This window comes from Macrosteles quadrilineatus, unplaced genomic scaffold (assembly GCF_028750875.1).
Source record: "Macrosteles quadrilineatus isolate MER2022 unplaced genomic scaffold, UCM_ALF_1.0 Scaffold_1__1_contigs__length_201487025, whole genome shotgun sequence".
Classification (NCBI taxonomy): domain Eukaryota; kingdom Metazoa; phylum Arthropoda; class Insecta; order Hemiptera; family Cicadellidae; genus Macrosteles; species Macrosteles quadrilineatus.
The window spans coordinates 25,656,923-25,678,295 of record NW_026542594.1 but is presented as its reverse complement, the minus strand read 5'-3'; the positions used below and the strand labels follow the sequence as shown (position 1 = coordinate 25,678,295).

At 33.7% G+C, this 21,373-nt stretch overlaps 1 protein-coding gene across 6 annotated transcripts in view; it reads left to right on the top strand.

The window, feature by feature from the left end:
• LOC129005370 (putative inorganic phosphate cotransporter) overlaps window positions 1-20,592 on the top strand; it is a 96,334-nt gene extending 75,742 nt beyond the window's left edge. For all 6 annotated transcript variants that reach the window (XM_054434267.1, XM_054434249.1, XM_054434263.1 and 3 more), the window contains 5 exons: window positions 3,221-3,370; window positions 6,537-6,669; window positions 10,085-10,323; window positions 16,138-16,303; window positions 17,648-20,592. In XM_054434267.1, the coding sequence (XP_054290242.1) occupies window positions 3,221-3,370; window positions 6,537-6,669; window positions 10,085-10,323; window positions 16,138-16,290 (675 nt within the window). In that variant the 3' untranslated portion in view covers window positions 16,291-16,303; window positions 17,648-20,592. The remainder of the gene's footprint in view (window positions 1-3,220; window positions 3,371-6,536; window positions 6,670-10,084; window positions 10,324-16,137; window positions 16,304-17,647) is intronic.
• Window positions 20,593-21,373: the final 781 nt, after the last annotated feature.

The following is a 21,373-nucleotide window of genomic DNA, read 5'->3' as shown; positions in this document are numbered from 1 at the left end:
GGGTATCTTGCGTTAGCTGAGGGACCAAGACCGATACTAGCTCCTTCTAATCGTTTAAATTCTCTTTCAAGGAATTGAATTAGATCATTTACTGCAGGTATGTCATTGTTTGTGATGCGAGAATCCTCAAAAGATTTTCTTAAATCAGTAGGTAACTTTTTCAAAAGCGTTAGGACAAGCAGAGTATTTTCAGCTGTTATGTCATGGTTGAGATTTTTCAAAACTTGAGTGTTCTCTTTATAAACTGTGAGAAAATGTTGGAGACTTTTTAGAGAACCACTACTTATGCATGGCAAATCAATGATTTTTGTAACAAGCTGAGTTACAACACGCCTTTTGTTATCATAGCGATCCTTAAGCAGCCTAAGTGCAACATCAAAGTTTTCTGCAGTTATGCTTAAGCTCTTTACTAAATCTAAGGGTTCACCACTTAAAGAACTAAGCAGATATTGGAACTTACTCACAGGGGCCAAAGTTTCATTCCTATTAATAGAAGCCTCAAAAATATTGTAGTAGCTAACCCATTCTTCGTAGTTACCGCTGAATTTGGGCAACTCAAATTTGGGCAGTCGCAGAGATGTTTGGGTGGGAGGTGTTACTTCTTTAGTTTTAGCAGGTAACACTATTTTCAAGTCGCTGATCAGAGAAATGTACAAGTCCGAAATTTCATCTTGCATAGAGCATGCTTCAGTTTCGTCATAATCAGAACCAGGATCATCATAAACCACTTTATCGAATAAAGCTTTAAAATCAGAGAATAAACCTCTAACTTCATCATCATAGTTGTGTAAGCGCTGAATGGAAACAACATTTAATGATTGAGTTTCTGAGAGAGTAATTTGGGCTGACACAAACTTGCTTATTTTCTGAAGCCTATTTTTGACAAGTTTTGCCTTTTTCTCTAGTGTAGAGAATCTCATTTTAACAGACCATTTATGTAATCAACAGAGTAAGCTATAGGCCTAAGTGTATCATAAGTTTAGGCCTATGTAAATATTCCCAACAACTAAATATCAAAATAACTCCAAGTCTTAGACCTAACAATAATGCAAATTAATAGCTCAGAATAAACCAATTCATTTACATTCACTCTATAAGAAATAATGAATGTAAAATTATATTTCACTTTACCATCAGACCCAGGATAGACATAGTAAATAAAGGTAAAGTCTATTTAACACAAGTCATTTAATTTGAATCAGTATTTTCGCAGAATAAATTGAGTAGGGAAGTATTTATTATGAGCAATATCCTTAATGTAGACAAGAATCGATTCAACCACTAATATTTCGTTTAATATTCACACAAAACAATATTTTCCAAGATGTAAATAAACTTGAAGGTTACGTTTATATTTTGATTCAATTCACACAGCTGTATGTAGCTGGAGTGTGTTTTATATTCAGTCAGCTGATTTCCTGTGCTTGAAACAGAGTTTTACATATGATCAATTTGAAGAAGCAATATCATTGGGCGATTTATTCTGTTTTACGAATCTCGACGCTCATTGGTTCTTGCGACGTGCAGACTGTAGGCAGAGCGCTCTAGTGGAGTAGTTCGCTACCAAGGTGCATCGCAAGGACAGAAAATATAAAATGGCTGACTTTCTGATAAGTGAAAATATGTTAGAAAATTAAGGACGAAACAAAGTGCAGACAAAAATTATTGTTAATGACAATAATTGATATGGTGAATTGATTGAGAAACTTAGAGAAAATATTAAATATCCTAACTAATTCCTGATTTCAAATAACTAGTTGAAAGGAAATATGACGTGATTCATGTAGCAGTGGGAGGACATGAGCATGAAACTAACATGAAATATTCACGTCTGAGATGGCACAGGGGAATGAAATAAAATATTATTTATTCACCAAAAATAGTAATGGGGAATACAAATGCTGCTCTAATTATTTAGAGAAGTGACACTTTTAAGAGTTTAGTTGTACAATTTTAACAGTTACAGTAGCTAGGCTAATAAAAGCACAATATATTATTAATGATAAGATTTTCGTCCGACTCGACAGGACCAGCGGATGGGGGGTAAACTTGCCTAAAAATGTTCAAATGGACTGTATGTTGAAAGAGCAATATTAAAAACTTGTCACTAATTATTTAACAGATAATAATGAGATTGATGAGGTACCTTCCTTTTAACTGAAGTGTTGAGAAGACGAAGCCGGTAGACGTACACGAGTTTCTTCTGCTGGCCAGCTATTGCGTATTGCTCGTACACAGACCCGGACCGGCAGTAGTAGTGTTTCACTTCACAAATGTTCAATAGTTCACTTTTAATATGTGTCACTAATAATAATTAAATATACTTTGGGGTTAAGAGATGAGAGCAGCAATTGGGAGTTAATTGTGCCGGGGACATGTTAGTAGTTGCATGAATGCAAGAGAACTGGGGCGAGATTGGGGTTTCCAGACATCACGTGACAGGACAAAGGTTATTGTATGATATGAAACGTCTGGAAATATCTAGGTAGCGCTTGAATACGGAACACAACCGTTCTTTGAACATCTCCAGCCATTCCCGGCCAAAATAACACCTCTCTTGCTCTTCTTAAACAAGACCCAACTCCTTCGTGAGAAGAATGTAGAATTTAAAGCATGGCAGGTCTCAAAGAACGTGGAACTACTGTACAGCCCTCCTTTTATTACGATTCCATCTACAGCTGATAGTTCATCTCTAACACTCCAGTATTCCTGTACATCTTGAGGAACATAAGTACGCTTCTCAGGCCACCCTTTCTTAATTGTGTCCACAAGATTATTCATAACAGGGCATTTGCTTTAAACTATGCCGAGCCATGTCTCGGTCCCCCAGTACTTATTATTAGTAGCCTAATTGGTTTACAATAATATGATCATTATGAACCACATTGTTGCCATCATCACATTTTAGACTTGTATTTGTTCTGTTTAGTAATTTATAGACAGTTAATTTATCTATTAAAATAGTTTTTAATTGTATTTCAATTTTATCATGATTTCATGCTGTAATGTGGTGTATAAAATAAATAAAGCATCTTTCGCCCACAAAATCTAATATAATTCTAATATAAAAATGTATGCATGTTATTTTCCAAAGTAAAGAAAAAATTCAGCCCACAAATTTATTTATTACAGTATTGTAACAACAAACATGAAAGCAAATTTTTAAAATTATTTGACAAACGTGTTCAATCTACTTTACGTTTCACATTTTATTTTCCAGGCTCTGCCGACACCTTGGAAGGATATTGTTACTTCTGTGCCGATGTGGGCGTTACTCATTGCTCACCTGGGCCAGAACTGGGGCTTCTGGATGTTACTCACCATGATGCCGAGCTACATGAGTCATGTGCTCGGGTTTGACATTAAAAGTGTGAGTAACTTTTGATGAAATTGCTTTCTTTCTCCATAGTAAACCTGAACCTTACCTACAGTAGCAACACAAACCAAGTGAGGTTTTTGTAGCTTGTAAAAAATAGGTAACAAAACTTAATTATTGGTATTGCCAATAGAAAGTTGTATGAGAAAATAGTACATAGCAATCTATTGCTATAAAAATATTCAGAACTGAGTGTATTTTTGTATGTGTATGACCAGAATACTGATTAACACGTTCGCTGCTGAGCGCTAGATGCCGGGACGGCGCCAGGTGCTGAACTAACGCTTGGCCGATGCGTGACATTGCCACCGATACACTGAATTACAGTAAAAACATCAGTAGTTATACTGGATGGCAATGTTCTGCAATAAAACTGGCTTTGGATATAGTACTAAGTGATTCTGATAGATAGCAGTACTACCCAGGTTACATTCGGTAAAGTAGTGTCGCTATCTAGCAGGAAAGAGGTGAAACAAAGCCCTGATCCAAACAAACCTGGTGGTGATTTGGGAAACTATATTTTTTATTGTCAGAAAAGTACGTCCCCACGAGCTGCAAAGAAATATAGGACGCTTGTGTCGTGCTTATCCATAGCAACGTTAAACAACAATGAACGGTGACGTTCTGGAACGTTCTTAGCTCCTGGCGCCGTGGCCCGGCTGACGTTCCGGAACGTCCGTAGCAGCGAACGTGTTAAATACTAATTTAATACAGAAAAAGGTTAGATAGCTAGACTAGCAATTTACAGTAGTTAGAGAAAAAAAATGAGAGTCAGGAAAGCGTTTTTAAATAGTTGAGAGTTTGAGAAACAAAATATTTACAGATAAAATTAACTTTAAAGATGAATCCAAACTATGCTTTATACTTAATATGAAAGTGGTAAGGACTCATGCTGAGCCTTAATTGGCCAGAAGTGAGCAGAAACATGATGATAAGATTTGCAATTCTATATTCCTAGAAGTTAGTCTTATATTTTCATTAAAAAATCATTGCCAAGTTTGTTAAATTAATCATTGCTTTGTTGTTTTGTAAACTTCATATAGGGACACCCAGGAAAAATAGATAGGAATGACTGTAAAGTTTTAAAGATATAGATATACAACAGACAAAACAAACTAAATCGGATAAAAGATAATAAAATTATCCTGTTATGTTGACAAATAGCATCCAGAATTTATTGTTTTTTCCTGTCTATGATATATGTTCCATTTTAGCTAATTTCCCTATAGGGAAGTAGCTACTACCGTAGGTCTCATGGTAAGACTTGAACCCGGGACCGATGTACTTTTTAATTTTGATGTCCCCAGAGGCCAAAAACACAATTCGTTCAAATTTTTTTATATGTATCTATATGTCTGTGAAGGCGATAACTTGAGTAATTTTTGTTTATTTTTGATGAAATCTGGTTTGAAAGTGTAAGGGGAGGTAAACTTGAATGAGTTCGTTAACCAGCATGATTGGATTATGGGAACAGCTTAAAGAGGTAATAACTGGTTATCTCATTTTTGACCATCAAAACACAAAATTTCCAGATTTCTCTCTAGATAATTTTAAAGAGCTTAAAAAGACAAACAATGTAGTATTACTAGCTGGCCCAACAGACGTCGTCCTGTCCTAATGTGGTTTTATGCCAAATGCTCGTTCATTTACAAGATGAGCTCGTTTGCATAAAAATTGTAAATTTAAAATTACAATGTTATTCACATGGAGAATATTGTAAAATGTTGTAGTTTGCTTGTTTATGGATATATTTTGATAAAACTTGGCAAATTTATTTATTTTATACTAAGTTATTAATATTTAAATAATAAACACAATTTAATAGCCTCCCTGTAGCAGTAAACCTAGGTACTCGTTAAACCTAATGTTATTTAAATGGATTTAATTGTACTTTTAATGGAAGTTTGCTTAGTCTGCGGGTTTTCTGCGGCGGAGGTATTTTAACCCTGGAACTGCCGGTTTGCTAAAATGCCAGCACATTTTGCTACAGTTTGCATAGTTAGTTTTAAAAGTTAAAGTAGGCCTACTAATAAAATAAGAAAATATATTTCAGGAAGTCAATCCGATGGAATGACTTATTGTGAGCTATAGCAACTGTCATGTCCCATCAACTACTTCAGAAAAGAAAAATAAGGTAGAAAATAGAGTTTTAGACTATAGCGCATTATGTGACTGGGCGACTGGCTCACTCAAAAAGGTTCTTTTTTAAAATAAAAATTTGGCAACAGCTAGCTCATATGGATGGGATGTCTAATTCTGCATCAGTATCCAATAGTCAAAGTCAATCTGTTGATCTAGAAGATTTTGCCAAAAACAATACTTTCTATATACAGTACTATCTTTGACTATTAATGATACTATGTAAAGGGACAGAAAATGAAAAAAATTCTGGAATGTTTTAGAAATATAACCCAAAAATATAGCTAAACCTAACAGATAGAAATCAATTTTGTCACATATGATTGGAATCAGCATTACTCTTGTGAGTACAGTACCTATTTTTAAAGTAAGAGAGTTTTAATTCTCCTGCGGGCAATTGTGCCAGATTTCACATAACACCTCCGCTGCAGTAAACCTGCAGACTAAGCAAATTTCCATTTGCCTAAATACATTTCCACTAAAATATATCCTTGAAAATTTCAGATTTATTCCTTAGTGTATCGATTACTTAGGTTTGCTGCAACAAGGAAGGTAATAGTGTTTTTTTAGTGAAATGTTACTCCTGGTTCGTAAACTCAAAAAAAAAAAAAAAAAAAAAACACACAGGTCTACAAGTTTGCACAAATTTCATTAAAATCTGATAGGCCTAATTTTTGCTTGAGTTATCATCCTAACAGACACCTATATATATATATGTGAAATTGAACGTATGGTGTTTTTGGGCTCTAGGGACCTCAAAAAGAAAAATTAAATCGGTCCCAGGTCGAGATCCAATCATGAGACGGTAATAGCTTATTCCTGTACGGGAAACTCACTAAAAACAGTTTCAGATATGTAAAATGATCTGCTTTTTTCAATGCTAGTCATTCCAGTCTCCAGATGATTTGGAAGGTAGCCAATTCCTGTACAGGATGGTTTAAATGCAATTTCGTTAACTAGCTGTAACTGGTATCAATCACTATACTAGGTAGCCTATTATAGTGTTTTGGTTAATTTCCAGAATGGACTGATCTCTTCCCTCCCCTACATGATGATGTGGGCTCTCACTCTTATCTTCTCCTGGGTCGCTGACTACATTAATGAGAAGAGGATCCTGTCTCTCAGTGTGTCTAGGAAAATGTGGAACACAATTGGTGAGATTCTGTTAGTTTGAGACGTTGTCATTTGATTATTTAAAAATTTTCCTCCACTGTTAAATTCGATGGTGCTCTATCAGAATATAACAAGTTATCACAATCTTCTAATATTGACGTATATAATGTAGAAGTAATCATTCACTATATAATTTGCAGACTTTTATAACACGTTCACTACCAATCGCCTTATACACGTTGCGGTCATTGCCACGGGCCGAGGTAGACATTTTAATATTACACATAGACCAGTGTGTCATTTAATTAACAGTAAACGCAGACCACCGGCCAGTGATGCCGTAATGTTAAAAATTGTTTTGCCAACTATCATATGACGTCACCTAAGGCCATTTTTCTGTATAGGCAGACAAGGTGCGCGCCTAGGGCGGCAAAATTTTAGAGGATAAATAATCAAAAAGGAGGTTTTACTCTAGAAAAATGAATGTTAAGCAATTAATTTTGAGAACTACAAAAATGCTAAAAACGGCTTTGCCCTGTTTTCCATTCTGCCCTGTTGGTCTGGCGGACACATCGTGGCTCAAGGACGTGGGCAGTTAAATACGTCCGTCACCAACTATCATATCCGCAGACCAAGTGATGCACATATGCGACAAAAAACCCTGTAGACCACTGCAGAGAATTCAGGGCCTTTAATAGACCGTTACAAGGATAAGATTTTTAATAACATTGGGACACCAACGCAAATATGCATCCGTCAGTCTTTTTTATGCGACAGCAGTCAATGGGTAGAAACGACCGCATATGTGCATCGCTGGTCCATATGAATGAAAAATTTAGTATTATTGCGGTAGCGAACGTGTTAAAGTAAATTGAGTATCTAATATTGTTTAATCATGTTTTAATTTTATGGTAAGTCGGTGGCTCAGTCGGTAGCGTTACGGACTTCGGGCCCAAGGCAGCGATGTCGTAGGTTCGGATCCTGGTCACTGCCGAAAACATTTTATCAGTACAGTTCACCTTTGTACTGTACCGGCTCACCCCTTGCTTTGCTAGATACGTTCCACGCACGGACAGTTAGTCTATGTGGATGGGCATATGCAAGGTTAAAAGAGACTGCCAACCTCTTAAAAAAAATTAAGTTGATTTTCACCATATGGTATGCTTTTGATCTAAGTTATCTATCTATATTATTAATACGCTACATGAAACTTTGTGAACAATAATTATTACTGTACTCTTTTTTACAATAACGCCTGTAATACTTCGAAATTGCTCGAATTCGAGCAACAGGTCTATATACTAATATATAAAAATGAGATGGTGTGTGTGTGTCTTCTCTTAAGATTCGGTGGATTTGAGATCCGGATTCGACACATCCCTAGTCGTAATATACAGTACTGTGACATTGCCTAACCATACAGGTTATTGACGTCGTAATATACAGTGCTGTAACATTGACTAACCATACAGGTTATTGACGTCGTAATATACAGTACTGTGACATTGCCCAACCATAGAAGTTATTAACGTCGTAATATACAGTACTGTGATATTGCCTAACCATACAGGTTATTGACGTCGTAATATACAGTACTGTGACATTCCCTAACCATACAGGTTATTGACGTCGTAATATACAGTACTGTGACATTGCCTAACCATACAGGTTATTAACGTCGTAATATATAGTACTGTGACATTGCCTAACCATACAGGTTATTGACGTCGTAATATACAGTACTGTGACATTGCCCAACCATAGAAGTTATTAACGTCGTAATATACAATGCTGTAACATTGACTAACCATACAGGTTATTGACGTCGTAACATACAGTACTGTGACATTGCCCAACCATAGAAGTTATTAACGTCGTAATATACAGTACTGTGACATTGCCTATCTATACAGGTTATTGCTATTTTATGTGTTATATTATTTTTATTTTGGCATTCTTAATAATTGACACTATTCATGTATATATTGTACATTATGAATAAAGGATGATTTTATTTGATTTTATTGACGTCGTAATATACAGTACTGTGACATTGCCCAACCATAGAGGTTATTGACGTCGTAATATACAATACCTACTGTGACATTGCCTAACCATACAGGTTATTGACGACAGTACTGTGACATTGCCCAACCATACAGGTTATTGACGTCGTAATATACAGTACTGTGACATTGCCCAGCCATACAGGTTATTGACGTCGTAATATACAGTACTGTGACATTGCACAACCATAGAGGTTATTGGCGTCGTAATATACAGTACTGTGACATTGCACAACCATAGAGGTTATTGACGTCGTAATATACAGTACTGTGACATTGCCCAACCATAGAGGTTATTGACGTCGTAATATACAATACTGTGACACTGCCCAGCCATACAGGTTATTGACGTCGTAATATACAGTACTGTGACATTGCACAACCGTAGAGGTTATTGGCGTCGTAATATACAGTACTGTGACATTGCACAACCGTAGAGGTTATTGGCGTCGTAATATACAGTACTCAATCAATCAATCAATCAATAAAATCTTTATTCAATATTAGTACTCTGTACATAGAATGGTGTCAATATTAATGAATACTAAGATACATTATAACTAAGATTATACATGATTACTAAGAATAATAAGGCTGTCAAAACAAAATATATAGTTATATGCATGAAAAGAAAAACAGAACTAAAAACTTTCTTTACACATCATTTTTACATGGGAATTCGGAGAAAGAATATAATGTTAAATCAATAAGATATTTTTTTAGTTGATTTTTGAATTTATTAATATTTTTCTCAGATTTAATGGCTTTTGGTAACATATTATAAAATTTTGACCCCATATACATTGGCTTTTTTTCATAAAATCCAAGTTTATGTTTGTCAATGCCAATTCTATTCCTGAATCTTGTATTATAATTATGAGTATCTCCAACAAAATGAAGTTGGTCCTGACGGTTTTTCACAGAAATTATAGTTTCATAAATGTACATTGCATATACAGTCATGATACCAATTTTAGAAAAAAAGAGTTTTACCGATTCATTATAATTTAATTTTAATATAATCTGAATTGATTGTTCCTGAATTTTTAGTATTTTGTTCAAATTTTGAATGGAAGTTGCCCTGACTTTCGAAAAGTATTGGATTAATTTGCTAGCTCCTGCAAGTAGACAATTCATTTACAGCTCACATCATCTCATTTTACTTTCTCCCCCTATCGTAAATATATAACAATTTGAACGAAAAGTGTTTTTGGCCACTGGAGACATGGAAAAGTCAATTGGTCACGGATCTAGGTCTTACCGTGCCACCTATGGCCAAATACTATACATGGAAGTAAGAGTAAGTAAGTAAATTAGCTTAAGATATAACAGAGATCATTGTATATTTGGTTTACTAATCTTCTAATCTTATTTTAATTTTAAATTTCAGCCCACTGGGGTGGTGCGATAGCCTTACTAGGACTTTCATTCATCTCTAGTGTGTTTGGCGCAGTGGCATTACTGACCGTGTCTGTAGCCCTCAATGCAGGAGTCTACATGGGCTTCCTCACCAACCATCTCGATCTTTCACCCAACTTTGCTGGACTTCTGATGGGGATCACTAACGGACTGGCTAATGTCACGTCTATCCTGGGACCAATGATTACAGGCTTTATTGTGTCTGATGAGGTACTATCTTGGATATATGTGGTTTAGTAATGATAGTGCTTTCCTGTTTTTCAGAGGGTTGCCAGTTCAAACCTGAGTGAAGTTAGTAGCTTTTTGATGGTTCAAACCTGTGCCAAGGTGGCCCTGGATCATTGGGGTTTCAATACATAACCATAACACTAACAGAAACATTTGGTATAAAAAAAACAAAATTACAAAGCTACACAAGGCTTCTTAATATACTTTTTTCAGTATATTAAATTGGTTTCACATTACCTTTATCAGTTCCAAATATTGATCATTGTTTAAGTGTTACGTGTTCTGGCGAGCTGCCATTGTCAAACACTTCATTCCAGGAATATACATTAAATCTGCTTAAATACCTTCCTTTTTTAACACCCGACATGCACGACATATAAATAAATACTTTAAACTTGATAGGCCTATCACTAGTATGCAACATTGCTGGTACAGGATTGGAAACAGACTGTCAGTGGAGGGCTCAAGTCAGCGTTATCTGGTTGGTTCGTTATCTGTTGTGGTCAGTTGATCAGATTTGTTTTCTTGTTGTAGAAGCGTGTTAAAAATTATATTAGACATAAACTGGAGTTTGTCATTGGGTATGTGGCTGTTTAAATCCGGATTTGTTATTGATTTATAAATTTAAAATTCCTCAATGACATTCATTTTATTTCCCTTATGACAGTAATGTAGGACTTGCAGATCAGTGTTAATGTCATTCATATCGTGATTACTATCAATAAGGTGTTGGGCAAAAGTTTATTTTTGTGTGTCTGTTCTTTGATCTGGGCGGTTTTTTTTATAACAAGTTCTAAATGCTCGACCCATTTGTCCAATTTACAATATTTGTCAGTTCATATTTGGAACTGATAAAGGTAATGTGAAACCAATTTAATATACTGTATATTACAGTTCCGGGGCTACAACAATGAATTTTAATACTTCTTTCAGCTTAAAATATGTAAAAAATTACAAAAGCATTTCAACTAAATAAAGTGTGCTTGTCTAGATTTTTTTTCAAAATAAAGAATGATAAGGGTTATTTTATGTACGAGTTAATAAAGTACATAATTTTTATAACATTAGATGGTAAGGTAAAAACATTTAATTTTGTGAAAAAGAGCTTCCAGGTAATATATGTTCATGTTGTTTATTATTGTTTTAACTACAGTTAATTTTATAACAATATACATTTTTTACAATATTTAGTTTTTAAACCAGCTGTTTATTTACACATCATATTACATTTTTTACCTAAAATATAGCTAAATCCTAAATACCCCCGCCGCAGCAAACCTGCAGACTATGCGAATTTCAACTTGTCTGATTACATTTTTACTAAAATATTTCCATAAATAAGACATATTTATTGCCAATTTAAATAACATTAGCTGCTTTGCTGCTACGGGGAACGTTAAAAATGGTTTTTTGATCATACGTCAATAGCATTAGATGAAATAAATAAATTTGCCAAATTTTATCAACATACAGGGTGATTCATAAAGGACTTTACAACTTTGAAAATTCATATAAATCTTATTAAACAAGGTACAGAGCTGGTTTTGGGGTTGTTTTAAAGGAAAACACTTCAAGTTTTTTTACATTAAACTAAAGATGTTCTATGTGACTTCCGTTGGATTTGGGGAAAATAATTATTTAGGTATGAAAAATAGTGAAAACCGTTAAAAATTTGAGAGAAATTTACAAATTTTTGAAAGTAGGGCGTTTTTTTGACGGTGAAGGAGTGCGATACACCCACTTCTAGATGTGCTAGGGAGTTGAAATTTCGCACACTTGTAGTTCTTGGTCCCAAACCACCCATAAAATTCCAAAAAGTCACATTTTCAAATTTTAACACACCCAAAAATTTAAAATGGCGGACCTCTGAAAACGACAAAACAAGTTTTTTTTTAAACGGCTACAGCTCAAAAACGGTAAGAGCTAGAAAAGATTTGAGGAAAAAACGTAGGTTCGGAATTAAATTTCCTACAAGACACTAAATAAGCGTTTTTTAAAAATCGCACTCCTTCACCGTCAACAAACGCCCTACTTTCAAAACTTTGTAAATTTCTCTCAAATTTTTAACGGTTTTCACTATTTTTCATACCTAAATAATTATTTTCCCCAAATCCAACGGAAGTCACAAAGAATATTTTTAGTTTAAGGTAAAAAAACTTGAAGTGTTTTCCTTTAAAACAACACCAAAACCAGCTATGTACCTTGTTTAATAAGATTTATATGAATTTTCAAAGTTGTAAAGTCCTTTTTGAATCACCCTGTATATCCATAAACAAGTAAACTACAACAGTTTACATTTTCTCCATAAGAATAACATGGTACTTTTAAATTACACTTTTTTTGAATTTTTTCTGTAACCGTTAGGTAAAACAACAGTGTTTCAATATACTAAATTATTTCTTTTTTAAGCTCTACAAAATTTTGTAGAAAGAAATTGCAATTATTTATTTTATTTTAAGGGCCAAAAATGGGAAAACCCCCAAGTTTGTGTGTGTGTTGCTCAATCACGCATAAACTACTGGACGGATTGGGCTGAAATTTGGCATGATGATAGCTCACATTCCCGATTAACATTTAGGCATATTTATTCTTATCTCACAAATCCTTTCGGGCTCTGCCCCAGTGTCTCTGTAGTTCCCCATGTTAACCTTATGAGTATTCATATTATTTAAAGGGAATTAAAGAATTTAGTCAGCTGTTTCAACTTTACAAGTTGGTTCTATAATCTATACTATTATAAAGAAGAGGTGGTGTGTGTGTGTGTGTCTGTGTGTTTGTATGAGATAATCTCAAAAACTACTGAACCGACTGGGCTCAAATTGCACAAAAATGAAGCTACAGCTCCGAGGATACATATAGAACTATTCCCGCTTCGATACTGTCCTAGGGCTCTGCCCTGTGTGCTTTCAAAAATTTGAGGTGAGAGATTTAAAAGTAAATATTGATTGATGGTATCCATAGTAACAAAGAACAAACCTACAAAGTTTAAAAATGTAAACAAGCAGAACTAACTGTCAAATGAATTTTGATTTCACAATTCCACACAGCTGGTTCAAATATATTAAATACTGCCCGAATATTAGAACAAATAGGGTAAGGATTATAAATTTAAAATAATGATGTCACTAGCCCGAATGTAAACATTATTTAACATTACTTAAATGGAGCTGTCAAACCATATGTTAATGTAATTTCATTAGTATATGATTCTTTCAGTTACTTCATTTGTTTATGTTTATGATCTACTAGCGGAATACCCGCGCTTCACTACGGAAACTTTAAGATTGGTTGACATTTTAAATAATAATGTTTAAGTTCCAACAGCCTTCAGTCAATGATTCAGCTACAAAATGGTTTCCTCAAATCGATGTCATATTAAAGCAGCTATAATAATGTCTCAACCGGTCTCCGTCACTGTCGTATAGAATAAGTTAGAGAGTCCCAGTTTCTCACATTTTCAACAATTGCTTCGCACACAGTTATTAGTGTGTGTATGTGTTTAAGGTGATGATAAATGAGAATGAAGTAAAAAACACGCTTCATCTCCTCTGATCACTAAAAGTATTCACTTAAAATATTTACTGTCTACTTTCGTTTCCCAGACATTTTTTTGCGAAATAAACCATACAAATACAATAGGTTTTTATAAACATTTTAGAAAAAAGAAAAATGAATTACGCACTTAAAAATAAGACTCCTTATCCACACACTATCAAAAACTATTTACTAAACAAACTTCCTCTTTTATAAATATAAATATAAGCTAATAATGCTAAACATTTTGACAATTGATAGTGCTGCACCCTGTTGGTACATTTTTTAACCTTTTAATGCTATTGATCATCACAGAATCAAATTGTTTAGTTGAAACAGCTGTTAAGATTCTTTAATCCCATTTAAATATGAGTACTCATAAGGTTTACATGGGAAACTCCAGAGCCACTGGGGCGGAGCCCTTTTGACGGATCTGCACCAAACTAGCAGAATACCCGTCCTTCGTACGGGGTTTTTGGCATATACATATAAGTATAAAATACTTATTGCAGTGATGGTAGAGGAGACGGTTTAAGAAAATTTGGTCTTATAATTTATACGGTATCCTATAGTGTAGCGCACATCTACCATAGCCCTAATGCTCTACCACTGCACCTAAACCATTGAAAAAGTATAAAGTTTTCATTGTGTACCACCATTTTTTGTTGCTAGTTGGTACAAATTAGGTGTTGTCATAAATGCAAAAAACATAATAGTGCTGCACCCTGTTGGTAAGCCTTATACAGTTTTGATGCTATGTAATATCATAGAACCAATTTGTGCAGTTTAGCTGAAGCGTTGACTGAAGGCTGTTGGAACTTAAACATTATTATTTAAAATGTCAACCAATCTGAAAGTTTCCGTAATGAAGCACGGGTATTCCGCTAGTAGATCATAAACATAAACAAATGAAGTAACTGAAAGAATCATATACTAATGAAATTACATTAACATATGGTTTGACAGCTCCATTTAAGTAATGTTAAATTATGTTTACATTCGGGCTAGTGACATCATTATTTTAAATTTATAATCCTTACCCTATCTGTTCTAATATTCGTGCAGTATTTAATATATTTGAACCAGCTGTGTGGAATTGTGAAATCAAAATTCATTTGACAGTTAGTTCTTCTTGTTTATATTTTTAAACTTTGTAGGTTTGTTCTTTGTTACCATGGATACCATCAATCAATATTTACTTTTAAATCTCTCACCTCAAATTTTTGAAAGCCCACGGGGCAGAACCCTAGGACAGTATCGAAGCGGGAATAGTTCTATATGTATCCTCGGAGCTGTAGCTTCATTTTTGTGCAATTTGAGCCCAGTCGGTTCAGTAGTTTTTGAGATTATCTCATACAAACACACAGACACACACACACACACCACCTCTTCTTTATAATAGTATAGATTATAGAACCAACTTGTAAAGTTGAAACAGCTGACTAAATTCTTTAATTCCCATTAAATATGAATACTCATAAGGTTAACATGGGGAACTACAGAGACACTGGGGCAGAGCCCGAAAGGATTTGTGAGATAAGAATAAATATGCCTAAATGTTAATTGGGAATGTGAGCTATCATCATGCCAAATTTCAGCCCAAACCGTCCAGTAGTTTATGCGTGATTGAGCAACACACACACAAACTCACAAACTTTAGATTTATAATATTAGTAAGATATATATATGAATTTGAACAGATGGTGTTTTTGGCCTTTGGGGACCTCAAAACGAAAATTAAATCGGTCCCGGTTCCAGGTCTTACCATGTCCATGAGACCTACGGTAATAGCTTATTCCCTATATGGGAAATTCGCTAAAAGGCTCTAAGAAAAACATGGTTTGAGCACTATCAAAACTGTAGTTAGTTCATGTTATCTATATCTCATCATTAGTTTAAGACAGATTTATTTACTTTGATTATGTTATATAAATAAACAATATCCTTTTAAAGTTAAAAGAATTTAAATAACAATGATTAAAAAACCAATTTAAAAATACAATGTAACCAATTTAAAAATACAAGTCGATAACCTTTTTCAAAATATGTTTCCTATAAACAATACTTTTTTTACCATCCATAATCAATAAATTTGCTTTTTTGTATAAAAAGTCTATAATCTTCAACTAATGTTTTTCCGAGTTTACATTGTGAGATAATTAGTTGGTACAAGATGTCTTAATGATACCAGACCGCACTATAATAAACCAGTGTAATCACCTGATGATTGCTTCGTTTATTATCACCATTTGTTTCTTACAGACAAGCAAAGAGCAGTGGCTGATTGCCTTCTACTTGGCAGCACTCGTATTTTTCATTGGCAATTTGGTATTCATCATATTTGGGTCAACTGAAGTTCAACCATGGAATGAACCTAAGCAGGACCAAGCTAAACATGAAAAACAGATTGTATGATAAAAGTGTGGCGGTAAGTCGAATGTTTTAGTCTCATGGTGAACTTACAGGGTGTTCAAAAAAGGTGAGGACATAATTTACGTAGTGATTTCTTGAGTCAAAATAAAGAGAAAATCAAGAATAACATATTTTTTTCAAAATCGCTTCGTTAATCAGATATCCGCCATTTTGTATTTTTTACATTTTAATCTTTGAATTTTTCAATCGATCTTTATGAAACTTGGTATGTGTGTATAGGTAGAAAAGACCCATGTTAGAAATAAAGTTCATCTTGATTCAACTAAAAATTCTGTAATGGCGGCCATTTTAGATTTTCAAACTTAAATTACTACAAAACTACTGATTACAAAAAAATGCAAGAACACTTTTTTTTGTATTTTTAATTCCCTATCAAACGGTACCAAGTTCAAAAAGATTGAATAAGAAATAGCTGAAATATTATGATTGTTAGTTGTAAAATGGGGTAGAAAAAGGTTAAGCTAGCCATTTTTGGGCCAAGGATTGCCCAATTTTACCCCATTTTACCCATTTTACAACTAAAAATCGTAATATTTTCTCAGCTATTTCTTATTCGATCTTTTTGAACTTGGTATCGTTTGATAGAGAATTATAAATGCTAAATAAAAGTGTTCTTGCCATTTTATCATAAAATCAGCCATTTTTTCCTAATTTAAGTTTAAAAAATTTAAATGGCCGCCATTTTAAAATTTTAAATTGATTCTAGATGAACTTTTTTTCTAACCTATACACACACACCAAGTTTCATTAAGATCGGTTGAAAAAATTTAAAGATAAAAATGCCTATGTAAAAAATACAAAATGGCGGATATCTGGTTAACAAAGCAATTTTGGGAAAAGATGTTGTTCTTGATTTTCTCTTTATTTTGACCCAAGGAATCTAAACATAAATTATGTCCCCGCCTTTTTTGAATACTCTGTATATATGTCGCCTTGATCAATAATAGGATGAATAATAATAAGGTATACAGAAAAAAGCTAACTGTGTGGTAGTATTCCTACCTTATCAGTGGCCATAAACCAATCAAACGTTTCATTTGACTTCAATGGAATTAGCATAACACACCCCAATTATGTAGTGTAAATTTAAGGTAACTTGAGTGCTAGTGCTATCCTTATGTGGTGTTTTGTTATCATTTTCATTTTACCAATATACTGTATCGTTTTGATATCATTTCACCAATATAATGTATTGTTACAAAATGGTGACTATAGTTCGGCCGCTTAGAAAACGACCTCCTCCAGCATTGGTTTAGCATTAGCGCGCAGGTCGTTTTCTAAGCGGCCGAACTATAGTTATGATATTAAAAGAAATTGAAAAGTACTATGATTTTTTCAGGTTGCAGCCCTGAAGATCTGAGAAAGTCAGGATGAAAATGGCATCTACCTTATAGACTTTACCACTATGTGATACAGGTTTTTATTGAAATATTCCACATGTAGCAAAATCAAACGAGATGGTATTGAACACTTTTTGAAGTTTTAGTATTCAATAGCTCCTAATTTTGTTTTTGCATTGTAAAATTTCTAAACATTTCTAAGACTTTTGATAAAAAAATGTATAAGTTATAAAAAACAATAATAATTTGTGATTAATTACTTTTATAAGTAATTGTACAGTTAGTTATAAGTGTTAAATATTTAAAAGTATATGTAACAAAGAGCAGATTTGTGCAAACAATATATTTTGATACATGTATTGTTTTTAAGTATTTCAATTTATTCTTCACAGGGTGATATGTCGGTACCTTAAGGCAATTTTAGGTACCACCGATTCTTGGGAAAGATGCCCGTACCAAAAACCAGAAAAAAATGTCAGTCTATTGAAGGCCCAGAATGGTCAAAAGGAAGGCTCTGCACAGTGGCATTTCTTTACAAAGCTTTCCATTTTACTTGGTTTTCAATTTTAGTTTATAATGTGAGAACGGCAAAAGTTTCTCAAAATAAGATGACTATTTTGTATGTAACCAACATATTTTTGCTACATCAAAATATATTTTTGTATAACTCACTTATAAAGAATAAGTACCCATTAAGGTACCAATAGTCAGTAAAAAAGCTAGTACTTATAATGTCCAAACCCTGGAACCTCCAATAGGTCATTTGATCACCGCCGTTCTGTCGCACCATTGTTGAAATCAGATAAAAATGGATTGGTAATTTATTTTTCATACTATATTCATCGTAATCAATTGACTGTCTTATATTAATCATAGATGTAAATTTAATGTTGTGCTATCAAGCCAACTTGCTAGTATACATATTTTGTGTTGGCATGATTAAAATCTTGTTTTCTTTGTCTGCTGACTTAACAATTCTTAAACATTATAGTTTATTTATCCCAGTCAGCTGACGATTCATTTTATGAACAAACAAATTAATATTCAGATTTTATGTTGAATTCATAAAAAAATACTCAATTCCAAGAAGTAGGTAAGGTTTCCTTAATAAATCCTGGCCTAATACGGCGTCATTATCATGCAGTTAGTAGCACAATCTACAACCACAAAACTTTAGATTTTTTGTATAGACATAATAGTTAACCTGTATCATTATCAAAGAACCGTTTTATCTAGTGAAAATTGAACATCAAAGGGGGGGGGGGGTTAGCTCTGTGGATCTGCTACTGGCGCTTTGTAAATAATATATTTTATTCATTTTTAAATTAACTATGAAAACTGCGGGAAAATACAAAGAAATATCTACAAGGCAGTTCCAGGGTAGAAATGTTCATTTAATTTTGCACAAAAGGTTAAAGGATGTTGTAAATGTAAGCGAATCAGTTTAGTAATAGTAGTTTACGCAATGATCGGGTAAAGATAGTGTTAACGTTTCAACTAGAAATTTCATGTACGAGCCTTGCCGAGTGCCTAAAAAACTTCTACGAGTGTTGTTAGGAGTTAAGACTATTTACACGAGTGGTGTACACTACTTTACCTACGACCGTTTTACTTTCTCCCCCTATACCATACGATATATTGTTTTTGTCAATATTTTCGAGTTTGAGTTTTGAGTGGATATATCCGTTTTGGATCCCCCTGGACCCAAAAAAGTGGTTTTCGAAGTGACAGTGTGTGTGTCTGTCTGTATGTGTTGATGTGTACAGAGCTAAGGCCATACCTCTGTGGTCCGATTTTGATTAAATTTGGTATGTAGGTACTAATCTATGGTATCTCCAATCATTTTTTTTTTTAATTTTGATTTTTAATGGTGATTTCCCCATAAAATCCCTTAAAATAACAGAAACATTTAATTTTCTCGGAAATAGCCTGAATGATTTTGATCATAATTTAGTATGTTATAGCCCTTTGAATTCTGAACAAAACGGTTTACGGTAATTCCCATTGCTGTATAAATTACAGTTCTAAAGTTATTGTAACTAAGTTATTGTTATTTTCCCATAAAAAACCAAAAAAATTAATTTTTGAAAAAAGCCTGTTTTGATTGAAATTAGTATGTTATGGTCCTTATAATTCCAAACAAAATAGTGCAAGCCCTCATTGCTCTAAAAGTAACAATTCAAAAAATCAAAAGTTATCGCAACTTTTGTGGTGTTCCCTATTAAATATCATAGTTGCTCCCACTGCTTATACCCATGATAAAGGTTCTTGACAAGCTAATGGGAGAAAGTATGCGTCAGATTGCTGACACCGTTTGTTTTAATTATTAAGAATCACTACTCATAACATTGTACCAACCACTATTTGCACCACTTATTAACAATTAAATTGGTCTAAACAGCTGATTAGTTGAAGTTCAAGCATTGCAATTTTACTTCTTTTCTCTCAATTCTTGAATCTCATCTTAACTCATTGGTCTCATTGGTACTTAACTTGTGTTGTTGTTAAGTAAAACAATGCTGTTAAATGAATCTTTTCAATTCTAAGAACTGAAGTGAAATGGACTTTTTAATAAACGGTCGTAGGTAAAATTAAATAATCTAATGGGATATAATTTTGTTAATGGATATGATTGATAAATTAAGTTTATTTAGCAATACGTTTCACAATTTATTTTTCATTTTTCATTTTGACTAGTAAACATATTTTGTTTTAAGAAAATAATACAAATTAAAAGTGTGCCAAATTGTTTTAGAAAGATGGGATTTAGTTTTCAATTGCTTGTTTTTTTTTCAGTTAGCCTTACAAATTTTTTCAACATTTACCTTCATTCCTCTTATTATAAAGACAATAAAATTAGGTTTAATAAGGTTTTTTTATTAAAACTGTATTTTTTTATTGTTATTTTAGTATTATCGTTTAATATTAGATATTTTATGTAATGTATTAATTATTAATAAATTTGATTTATAAGCTCATGGTTTTTTACACACCCGCTTGATGGCAAATCTGTGGGTGCATAACTTCAATTTCAGACCTCAATCATGAAAATCGGTCGGGTAGAAAAGAGCCAAACGAATTCGGAAAAGAGAAGCCAAATGTAACTCCCGTAAGAAATAAATGGGGAGCGAATTTCGTTTACGTATACACCGAGTGGGATTATAGATAAATATATGCCGATGCTTGATGGCAAATTTGTCCGTACATACCTTCAATTTGAGACATCAATCATAAAAATCGGTCGGGTAGAAGAGCCAAACAAACTCGGCAAAGAAAAACCAAATTTAACCTCCATAAGAAATACATGGGGAGCAAATTTTGTTTACGTATACACCAAGCGGGATTATGGATAAACATATGCACATGCTTGATGGCAAATCTGTACGTGCACACCTTCAATTGGAGGCCTCAAACATGAAAATTGGTCGGGTAGAAGATTAAAACGAACTCAGCAAATACCGTAAAAACCAAATTAAACTCCCGTAAGAAATACATGGGGAGCAAATTTTGTATATGTAGGCCTATATGCCGAGTGTGACTATAGATGTGCTAATGGCCCTATGCCAATGCTTGATGGCTAATCTGTGCGTGCATACCTTCAATTTGAGAGCTCAATCATGAAAATCGGTCGGGTAGAAGAGCCAAACGAACTCGGCAAAGAGAAACCAAATTTAACTCCCATAAGAAATACATGGGGAGCAAATTTCGTTTACGTATACCGAGTG